We start from the raw sequence: 12,035 nt of genomic DNA, 5'->3' as shown, positions 1-12,035 counted from the left end.
TGCCCCTCCATTCTGCATAGGCTTTCAAGACAGATCAGAAAAATACATAGTGTTAGCAAAGGCTAGACCCTGTTAAATTTCAATGGCTATCTTAAAAACTGACATCATGACCTGCTGCCTACCCTTTTTTATTATATCTTTATTTCAGACATATACAACAAACCAATATATACAACATATAGAGGGGCAAGTTATTGAAGACAAGAGGTTACTTGGACGCTAAGAGCCAACATGATAGAAGGACTAAAACATGCATTTGTTTAATGTTTGGAACAGAGCAATCTCTTGCTCGAAAAACTTATGTTTGTTTGTTTTTTGCTGTTTAAATGGAACTAAACATGCTTAGCAATGTTGCATGTGGGCAAAAGGTTGTCTGTCTAATTGGAAATAAAAATAGTAAACTCTGTGACACCCTGACTAAAAGCAGAGGTGCTGCTTACCACCATGGAAGGTTGACAACTGCTTGAAGTCCCAGGTCAGAGCAGTTTACAACTGTCACTGCAAAATTAAATTATAGCAGTGGCAATGTGCAAAGTTTGCATTTTAATTGACTGATGCCAGTGAGTGAAAATGAAGAGGTATTCTTAGTGGATTGAAAAAGAAAAAGGAGCAAGATCAGAAAAAAGAAAGACATTTGTAAGTGGAGCAACTAATAAAGATCATAATACTAAATAACTGAACACTGCCAGTCTGTAAAATAACTCCCACCAGCATCACATTATTATTGTTTATTTATTCATTTATTTCTACCTTTACATTTAACATTAGTCAACTTAGCTAGCAGAGCAACCTGGTGTGTCCATTTCTGCTGGCTGTGATTATGCCATCTGCCTTATTGTCAAAATATTAGTTTATTCAAGCACTTGATAACATTGTTAGCAATCTGCATTTATAATTCATGGTAATATTTAATGAAAAAACAAAACAAAATCATTTTAAAAAGTAAATTAAAAAAATCAACAAGTGGTTGAACAAATGAACACCAATAACATGTCACTTAAAGTTGCAGCACCGTTATTTATGCATAACTTTAATCACCAATGCAGTTTAAACAGGTTTGCTTGAGAAACAGTATTTCAGTTAGATTGCTGTATTTAATATGATTATTTTAACTGCTACTGACAAATTCACATATGTGAGCAATATTCATTTTTCTGACAATAGGCAAAATGTTATGGGATCAGAGGTTATACTGGAACAGCCATGAGACTGTTCTGGAACAAAATGATGATTTACAGCATAGAAGAAATCAGTTATACAGTGTGGCTATACAATCTCAGTTCATGATGTATTCACTGTATTAAAAATGTAATCAAAGTATAGATATTGGCAAATCTGACATTTCCTGGTAATTCTGCTCAGCGATGGATACACACTGGCTCATGCATACACAAACTAGCTCTGACACTAACACTGTTACACATAAGTTCAAAAGCTGACTTTTCTAGGTTACCAGGCTGACAAGTATCTGTAATCCATAGGTGACTACTCCAGCATATTGCACATAGACATTTCCATACAACTGCTGTCTGTTAGAATAGAATAGAATTCAACTTTATTGTCATTGCACAGATCACAAGTACAAGGCAACGAAATGCAGTTTGCATCCATCCAGAAAGCGCTTTAGCAATGATGATGTCAAAAGCAAACTAATTATGTGAAGAGAAGCAGGAGGATTCAGTAAAAATTGAAGATCCAGTGATATTTAGAATGCATTAAAATAAGAAGGTGGCTAAACATATAAAGAACATGGAATGTGCTTTCTTATGACAGTGCCAACCTAGTTGGATTAGGAAAACATTATGCTAAGAGTGTGAAATAATGAATAGTGAAATGATTGTAAGCTCAGTTCACTGGGCTACCGGGATAACAATTTCACCTCATTCTAACACTGACAACAACAGAACATTTACCATGCACAACCTCTGGATGGTTTGTCTCTGTCATGAGATCTCTCTTATGGTCATAACAAAGTGTTATTAGTTTATTTTCAAGTATCTACCATCTGCAGCCACAGTCACAACCTACAAAGGTTCTGTGGGACTAACTGCACACATTAGAGCATCCTGGGATTCAAACTCTCAACTTTGTGCTTACTGGACTAGATGCTCACACTGTATAGTGCTGCTGCCCTCTGCAGGCCTGATTAAGAGAGAATTTAAGCACTTAATTAGGAGCGAGCGTTTGCAAAGCTTGACCAGAGATGTCAAGTCTTCTCTAACAACCAAACAAAGCTTTGAAAAGCCTAAACAGTAGGATACAGGGATCAATCTTCCAACATTATACTTGCAAAGTAAATGCTAAGTGGTGCGGTATTTGATTATCTACCTGCTGCTGCTTCACACTGAGAAATGTCACTACTTTAATTCACTTATTTCCAGATGGAAAAAGTCTTAACTCCACAAATAAAGCTTTTCTTGTCATTGCACAGAGGAAGTGTTAGATGATTCGTTTTGATCTATTGATCAAAACTGTTCAAACCAGACTGAAAAGTACAAAAGACTGAGGGCTCAGACTGTCTTAGTGGGTACAGGTTTATTTTGAGTTTCATCCCACATTCCATTCTCCTTCCTGTTGGTATAATAGGATCATCCAGTATCTGCCAGATAGTCTGCCTCCAATGAGTGGTAAATAGGTGTAACCTAGTTCTAGTCACTGCAACCAAGCTGGTTAACCCATCAAACCAACATGGACCATCTAACTCTACTTCTTCACCTACTTGCCCCACTTCTGACTCTAACATTTACCAGGATTTCAACATCCTGTTTCCCCCTATGGAAAGCCAGGGGAAAGTGGATATCTTTCCCCCGGACCTGGAAGAAACCCCTTGACCAGCTCTCCATACGACCTTGCATTCACCTCATCTTATTAAACCTTTGAACATTATCTTCATTGGTTCTGCTTTTGTCCACCTTTGTTATTTGGCCACAACAGAGGTCATCTCAAAGGGCGCATATGAAGCTCTAAAACCTGTATATACCTTCCAGCATTGCTGGTGCCTTTCCAGATGTGCACTTCCATAGGCAATGACTATGAAATGCACTACTTCTTGGTGACACTCTGGAATTGAGTGAAAGGGATGTGTTCATAGTGGAAAGTAGATGCCTCCAGAAGAGGAGGGGACTCTCTGTGTCTGCAAACTGGCAGATGGCTGGGGGCAGCAATTCTAAGAAGTTTGATGTGTAATTCAAAATGAAAAAAGTCTCAATTTAAACACTTATACAGATATTTTATTGTACACGCATATATTTTTTCTGTCTTCTGCTGTGAATAAAATATGGACATATGAGATCTGTAAATCAGTGCTTTCTGTTTTTATTTGAATTTTACCCTGAACTGGATTTGTAATGATGGTCCGGGGATGAACACAGATAACCTAGTGGAAGCAATTTGTTATATTGTAAACCTTTTGATATTTTTAGTCCTATTTATGGACCATTTTGAACATGTTTATTTCTCTATTTATTTTTCATTTATTTGTTTTTAATCCCACTTTATTTCACTTGGCATTTTCATTTTGTAGTCCTTTTTTTATTTTGTATTGCTTTTAATTCCAGGTTTGCATTTCTTATATTATGTTATGTCTGTAATAAATAATTCTTGTGTTCTCATATAAGAAGATGAATGTTTTCACTGCAAACCAATAGGGATAAGTGCAACAGATAGGATACAGGAAAATTAGAGCATACAGAGACATGAATAAACACATTATTGGTCTTTTTATTAGAAGTTGTGCTGTTTATCATTTGTTCTGACATCCCACTTGGTAAACTTTATTTTACAAAACTATGTGTCAAGTCAACAAACCCCTTTGTCTCATATCTGTTCTCACACCAGACCCATATGGCTAATCTACGTCATGCACATAATATGATGTTTTTCAGATAATTTCAAACAGCAACTGTCTGACCACCACAAAAGACATAAAATGGGCAGTATGTTTTGGTGTGGTAGGACAATGGCACAAACACACTGAAAACATGACCATGGTCAAGTTTCAAACAAAAAGATCTAACTGTGAGGAGGCAGCTCTAACCACACAGGCTTCAGGTTGTCTGTGATCATTGGAAGAATGCAAAAGAAGTATAGATGACAGGCAAGGATCCGAAGTAACTACAACAACTGGTAAATGTTAAGAAAACTGCCTCGATACAACATAGCAACTTAGAAAACAAAAAAAAAATGGGTCAGACCATCAGAGTAATTCATATAATGTAATGTAGCATTGAGAGGCTCACACCTACGCCCAGCAGGTTTGCAATGGAAATTACCATCTGATGTGATGTCACTCTGATGCATATCATGCATGGAACCACCAATTAAAATTTCATCTAGATCAATGAGGATTATAACCTATGATGCATTTCCTCTTTCCACTTGGTGTCATTCTAACTGTTGCTCACAAATGGCACATCAGTCCATTTGGGGCTTGACTCTCAGCATCCCTGTGAAGTTTGGGAGAGATTGAACAATGTGTCGTTCGGTTACAGCAGTTTTGTGCTTTGTGGTGAATGATCAAAACTTGATGTGCCACCACGACCACATTGTTTCACAAAACCCCAAAATCTTCGCAATTTAACATCACCAAGTTTTTTAGATTCCACTCACCAAAGATCATGTTGATCTGATGAAATCCCTAGGAGAAGTTCATTGAAGTACACAGTAAAAAACCAAGTGTCAATTTTACACTTACAGAGTTGATTTTAACTCTGCTTCAGATAACATTTGGTCCCACTCAAAATTAGAGTTAAATTTACTCTATGGCCAGTGTTAACTTTTCAGTGTTAATTGTACTCAATTTAGTGTCAAAATTAACAACAAAATGTGTAAAAATATTTAACACTGAGGGTTATTCACACTGTTCAGAGTAATTTGATTACACTTTATAGAGCTATTTTTACTCCAAATTTAGTTTAATAATAACACTCTATATTACTAAATAACTGTGATCTATCCTACATTATGGAAATAACAACAAATATACAGGTTAAAGTAACAGCATTTATTATGTTTCTCATTTCAGTGTCATTTAATTAACGTAACAAACCTTTACAATTCACAGTTCTATGATGCTCAGTAGAGAAAGCAATATGACATTTCCCCAATGTCGTAGTTGTTTGCAGAAAAGTAAAAAAGTTGGTCAGGGATTAACTGTATGATGTACCAAAGACATAATGGGCCCTAAAGAGTTCATCAAGGGCTCCTACTGAACCTGTAGCTTTACATGGAAGTGCGTGCTTCTCAATCACAATGATGGTGTGAATGCGGCTTCTTGTGGATCCCTGAGTAAGAAGGTAGGGCTGACTGCTTTGGGTGATGTTGTCTAGATGCTGCTGTACACTGGTTCCAGCCTACAACAACACATTAAACAACAGTATTAAGTGACTATCCTCTGACAGTAGATTAGCTCAACTCACTGTCCATGAAAATAGAGGTGATGGAAAGTATATTTTAAACAACATACCTTTGGGAATTTGATAAGGTTATTGACAGCTTGAGATGCAGAGATCTTTCCTGGTCTCTTTCGCCCTTGTGCAGATGGTGGTAGCAGATGTAGCAGCAGCAAGATAGTAGACAAGTCACTGTCCCAGCCTACAGACAAATAAACAAAGAATTATTCAAAAAATACATTGAATTGACAGAATTACCTATATGACCAACAATGGCAAATAAAAACAGTCACAATCATACCATTCTCAACTTCAGTACCTGACTCAGCATTGCACATTAACTCCAAGAGCTCTGAGGTGGGGACAAGTCCATGACTTTCCTTTACAACCTTTGCTTTGAGATTGATGGGCCACCTCTCCAAGAATTTGCTCGCAGTGACCTCACAAAACAGGAGTCGGAAATCTTGTTCTATCTGTAATGCAAAAATACAGAACATAGAGAGGTGTTTGATTGAATCCTGCCTACAAATTACATCAGTATCATTTAAATGATAAGTGAACTTACTTTTGGGAGATTTGCAAACTGAGACGCTTCTTTCCTCCACAGCTTTTCTTTGAATGGTGTTCAACCGCCATGCAATGTATCCTGAACCGCTCTCTGGATCGTAGTAATGTTCCTATGTAATTAAATAAACGAAGAAGGACTATGTTATCAACATTTCTGAGGGCAATTATGTATTTAATGTTGAAAAGTTCCCTTTACTTACATATCCATGTTGTGAATATGGGTCTTCCAGATATGGAGACAGAGCAACAATGCCCTGCACATACATCACTCTTACGCTTTTAGGGGGAGATGTCCTAATGTATAAATTCAATAATTGGCATTAAACATCACAATTAAAAATAATACAATGTTAAAAATGTTTCTTTATATCTTACATTTTTGATTCTTACCCATGTTATTCTGTCATCTCAGCCTCAAGTATGTTTCTCATCCGTCTTCTGGTTGCATCTCTCAGAGATTTGGTTTTTCCATACTCTTAAACTTTTCTATAAAATAGAAACATTACTTAATATTACTTAACATGTCATTAACATTGCTATCAGTTAATTTACACAAAATACATATTTCTTACTAAATAATGAGCAAAACTCTAAAGTAGTGTATGCCTTTGGCATTTGCTTAAAATAATATAAACCAGTAAAGTTAACTTTATGGTAATGTTACCCACTTTTTCTGAAAGTACGTTCGCTTATGTAAGCTAATTAGCGATTATTAGCTTACTGATAAATGGTAATTTAGTTGTTTAAACTGTGCGATTTGACATGTGACAATGATATTATTTAGACAGCATTTAGAAGAAATACATAGTTAAAATGTTTTAGGTTCATTAACGCAGTGAGAAGATAACGAACATCTGAACTTTTAGCAACTGCTAGCATGTAGCTACTGGAATGTCATTAAACCTATGGGTAAATGCTGCTAACATGTCCTCACTCGACATCAGTGAAACTATAAAGAGCTATTTAGTTTAAAAATACCTTTTAAACAATGTTACCAGTATGGGAATGTTAACTTCCCTGCGCATTAGAGCTCTGAGGCCGCACACGCCTGCGGACTGGTAATAATCAACACTGTGTGGAGTTAAGTCTTCACTGCGTGACTAACAAACTTTACACTGACTTTTAACTCTGATGTTAGAGCTGGTTTGCTCCTCATAGAGTTGTAAATACTCTATCTAGGTTAAAATAGGTTTACTCTGAAATATTGACACTCCATTTTTTACTGTGTACCAGAACTGAAGAAAAATGTCCCCGAAATTACTCATTCTCATAGATGAAACATAGGGCAGGGGCTGGTCTTTTGAAATTTTGTAGGGGGCGCTTTGGCTCCATTTTGGAATATTCCATGAAAATGACCATATAATAAGAAAGCCTTCCTCACATTGGAGGTGTGTGCCAAAGTTCATGAGTTTCCAAGCTTTCTAAGCGCCTCAAAAGCCACTTCCTGTTTCATGGTGAATCACCTTGCCACCAGGGTGCACCATTCAGTGTAAACTCACAATTTTCACATTGAAGCATCATGAGGGACTGATGTTAGTATTCACCGCTTTTAAACCTTTGATGCATGAATTATGACAACCTCAATCAGTATTTTTATTCATCTTTTGGCATGAAAAAAAGATTTTTGAACTTCATTTTTTTAAAACATGTACTTTTCAAAGAGTTTTTTTACATGTCCGCTTAGGTGGACAACATACATTTTGACTTATGAATTTGGTATGGAGTGACACATCAGTGTCCACTGTAGTGGTTTATGTGCAAGTGTACCATCAACACTGACACAAATACAAGAACACAGCCTTTGAATAGCTGTCCACTGTAGTGACCACTATGCATTAAAGGGTTAAGGTGGATGGGCTCAAACTGTGGGGAGCAGTATATTAAAGTGTAAAACATGACATTTCCTCCACCAGGTGGCGCTGTCACCAATGTAAAATATGGCAGTTGACATGTGTTCAGGGGCGGGGCCTTACCAGATGTGAGGTTGGACTACATGTAGACTAAAACAGATGTCATAAAGTTAGCCAAAAAAATCTCTATAACTGGTTACAAATTTGAATTAAAATGGATTAAACTCAAATGGTGAACATGAAACATGAAAATGTATCCTCTGACGCTACATTTATTACACTGGTTCTATTCTATGAAATAATCTATATTTTTATTCTAAGAGTAGCTTTTCATGACTGATTCAGAAGTTCAAACTAATGTTTATTTAGGCTATTCTGGGGCTTGGTGCATCCCCTCACTCTCTGAAACAGGCTGTTTTAGCTCCCTTCCCTATTCCGTTGAGACAGCTTTCTTATGATTCATTGCCCCTCACAAACTAAAGATTTAAGTAGGAGTTTGCGGTGGCTTCTGATCAAGACGTGTGCTGGAAATAACTGTTTTTTGTATGGTGATCAAATCTTGCTAACAAGATACATAGCCCAAAATAGAAAGAACTGAATCATTTGGAACAGTCTGAAGCCTACATATACTGACCTCGTTATCTGAAACTTTGTTTATTGTTACTTTAAATCTCCTTTATTTGCAGTTTATATAATATAATTTACTAGAATTTACAATAAGTTAATAATGAATTACTTAAGATGATATAAGCCAACTAAATCAATCTATCCATTCACTTCCACTCATCTTTTTCAGGTCTTATCCCAGGAGCCACAGGGCGAGAGGCACGACACACTGACATAGGCCAAGCTGACGTAGGGCTAATACAGAGAGACAGACTCTGCTCACGTTTACAATTTAGAATCACTAATTAACTTAACCTCACTAAATGCATGTCTTTGGACTGTGGGAGGAAGCCAGAGCATCTAGAGAAAACCAACACAAACACAGGGAGAACAGGCTCGATGGTGGAGTCTAACTTGGGACCTTCTTGCTGTGAGGCAGCAATTCTAACCACTGCACCACCGTGCAGCCCGCGTAGAGTAACTAAATGTTTAATAACCTAAAAGACAGCATTGCGTCATTTAAAATTAGATGAACTGCTGGTTTAAAACTGCCTGCTTGCTACACTAAATATTTGTAATGCATCAGTGTCACTGAACACATTTCTGTGAACGATTGCATGTTGGAGCGCGAGCATTTTATCTGTGTAAATAAATTAAAGGCCTTGTGAGTTATTAAAAGGCTGGCTGCCCACATCAGTCTGGGAGTGTCTGTAATCTCTTGGCACTACACATAACACACAGATTCATGCTCCGACAAATCAGCTTCAGGAAATGGCTGTGTCACCACAATCTGATCGCTTGAACCTCGGCAGCCAAACAACCACTCGAGTGGCTGATATCAGCTAATGGAAGTGAGTAGCTGTTAGTGTCAATATGCTGTCACATGTGCCTGAGATGCTGCTCGCATTATAAGGATGTGGGTGGCTGTGTGGTTTGATAACAATCCTTTCACTGACATGCCTCCACACTGTGGAACTGCAGCAGAGATCACTGTGGGTCAGCTGCTGGCTGCAGGTGCAGCACTTCTTAGCAGGTTTTAACCAAGTGGCCACCATCATGGTTGACAGCTGAGCCAGAGTATAAGTGCACTAAGATGCTGTATTCCTACCCTCTAGCTCTTAAGTATAGAGTGTCACTCTGTAGTCTGACTCACAGCTGTGGAGGAGCTGTGCATTAAACTGGAGAGGTAAAGTCCGGGATAAACTCAGTACTTTTGGGGCAGATTACTTGGTTGCTTTCAGCATTAACCTGATAGACTGTCTTACTTCTAGATGTATTACTTTAATAAAATCAGCAGTTTTACACTGTTAAAAAACACAAGTTAAATTGTTAGTTAAATGTCTAAAAATCACCCGTGTAAGCTCCAATTAAATGAAAGGAATAGAATGCAACACTGAGAAATAGACCAATGGTGAAGTCCAGGGTTGATTCCATTTTAATATCCACCAGGATGAGCCCAGGCCCCCAGGGGTAGGGTTCATTTGCATTTAAGCCACCTGCTAAACAAGCAACTAGAAGCTGTTACATGTCAGATTAAGTGTCTTACTTGGATATTGGATGCTAAGAGGTTAAGGTTAATTAAAATGGGTGATATATAACACAACCTATAACATAACATGAGGAGAACAACGAGCCATGATTATATGAATGCAAAAAACTATCCATATAATATAAAAAAATGGGGCACTGTATTTATACCATGAAGGCGAAAGTTAATGAGACACACTAAATTAAGGCTGAAAGTCTGTACTTCAACTACATCTTAATTTTTTGTCCAATCTGTGATGGTGTACTCTTGCAAAATTATTAAAATCACATCACTGGCCAGTACTAAAGTAGCTTAGTAATTTTTAGTTTCAAATATTACTGATCATGATATCAGTTTTGCCAGCATGAAGCATTTAATGTGTGATTCACTATGCTTAGGGGCTTAGGGTTAGGGTTGCCCTAATATGGGTGCCTTAGATGGAGGCTTCACAATAGAAATTTTCTAGTTCAACTTTATATGCAGTCAGTAGTTAGACGGGGTTCTCCACTATCATCAAAATACGTAAAATGTGTTTTACAAAGCCATCAAATTATCATTTGATGGCATCCAGAGTTTGTGAATCCTATAACAAAATGCAGCCTTTTCTATAGCCACTGTAGCTGTTTTTATTGCTTTCTGCTTTGACGGGTGTGCAGTTGTCAAATGAAGCAACTCTAAAAACATTGCCTTGAAATTTCTGTTTGTATAAACCCAACAGTAATAACAAAAAGACAAGCAAAAGCTGAATCAAACTGTCACATTGTTAGGCACTAGATGATAGCGCAGAGATTCAATATGGCCCTCATGCTGTTGCTTTTCTTTAAAAGTGCAGCACTGCTTTAAAAACAAACTGATAGAGCTGATTCCTTCCACCAACTTTTCTCACAATGACCACAAGCAAGGACACCCAGACAGGATCCCTGCTATGCTAAAGTGAATATTAAGTCAAATAATTGGATTTGCTTCCTAAGCCATCACCACCCAGGAACTGACAATAAGAGAGAGTAATAGAGAATCTCTGTATCTCCAGTTCTCAGTGGGATTAAAAGAGGAGAAATTAATTGAATTCAAATTATATGTGTGTTAATCTTACTCAGAGAAAGGCTGCAACCTTGAATGCAAAATTGTCTGTGAGTACTTCACAATGAGCTGTGAATTGCTCTAAATGATAATCTGCCAAGTCTAATATGGATCTAGTGATAGAAGTAGGGTTCTCTATTGATGCAATGAGTGGAGAGAGTGTCTGAAATGTCAATCTGATCGCTGGTATGATTATCTCGTTAAAGTAAAACTCCTTGGGATAGTCACGGGTAAGTGAGCGACAGGCCTTGCATAATGCTGAGAGAGATTAGTGGAAAAAATAAAACCAAAGATAGTGCAGTGTGGGTGGGTGTGTGACTTGCAGGGATGTAAAACTGACAGGAATACTACCTGCATGGTGTCACAGCAGGTAGCGCTTCATCAACTTGGAGATTATTCTGCAGCTATGCATACTAATAAGCACAGAGATACAACGTGGACAGAGATAGAGAAGCAATAGAACATGGAAGCTCTCTTTTTAAGATCGGGACATGCTTGTGGCTAGGGGAGGAGACGGATCTGACATGTCAGACTGGAAGAATTGGAATGGTATTTAAAGGACAGACACCACAGAGCAATTGGCTCTAAGACTCTGGACAAGCAGTCTGAAAGTCTTTGGTGGTGATGTCGAAATGGGGAGTGTAGGAATTATGACTGATTATCACTGATTTTTTGCCAAAGCTTCCTCAGTAGTAGTATATCAATGCATTCTTACATTTTAATACAACTTTATTATTACTTCTCAGTGGGCAGCATAGTCTTATAGATTTGTCCAGTGAGAAAGTACAAACAGTAAAAGTTGACTTGGATCGCTATTTTTTTTTTTTACTTTGATTTTTTACTTTGTTTTTTTACATGTTGTTCAATTAAGTTAGAAAAAATATTTAGACTCTGTTTAAATATACCCTATATCCTAAGTATCCATCCATCCTCCTCTAGGTTGTCCGAGGAACATCAAGGAGAGATATAAACTCCAGCATGTCCTGGGTCTGGGTGAGGTGTTCCGGGCCTCCT

At 37.5% G+C, this 12,035-nt stretch overlaps 1 protein-coding gene and 1 long non-coding RNA gene across 2 annotated transcripts; both read right to left on the bottom strand.

Annotated features, from left to right (window-relative positions):
• Positions 1-5,029: 5,029 nt before the first annotated feature.
• On the bottom strand, positions 5,030-5,846 carry LOC146372371 (uncharacterized). Its single transcript, XM_084954130.1, has 3 exons — positions 5,710-5,846; positions 5,465-5,592; positions 5,030-5,351 (listed from the first exon to the last, which is right to left on the bottom strand). Exons 1-3 carry the CDS (start codon positions 5,726-5,728, stop codon positions 5,148-5,150), a joined length of 351 nt encoding a protein of 116 aa, XP_084810256.1. The 5' UTR covers positions 5,729-5,846; the 3' UTR covers positions 5,030-5,147.
• Positions 5,847-5,965: 119 nt separating this feature from the next.
• On the bottom strand, positions 5,966-6,489 carry LOC146372370 (uncharacterized). The gene is made up of 3 exons (XR_014802795.1): positions 6,348-6,489; positions 6,158-6,251; positions 5,966-6,067 (listed from the first exon to the last, which is right to left on the bottom strand). It is a non-coding gene; the product is annotated as an uncharacterized LOC146372370 (long non-coding RNA).
• Positions 6,490-12,035: the final 5,546 nt, after the last annotated feature.

Source organism: Perissodus microlepis, chromosome 15 (assembly GCF_051167445.1).
Source record: "Perissodus microlepis isolate ML-2025 ecotype Zambia chromosome 15, ASM5116744v1, whole genome shotgun sequence".
In the NCBI taxonomy this organism is placed as follows: Eukaryota; Metazoa; Chordata; class Actinopteri; order Cichliformes; family Cichlidae; genus Perissodus; species Perissodus microlepis.
This window is presented reverse-complemented; position numbering and strand designations above follow the sequence as displayed.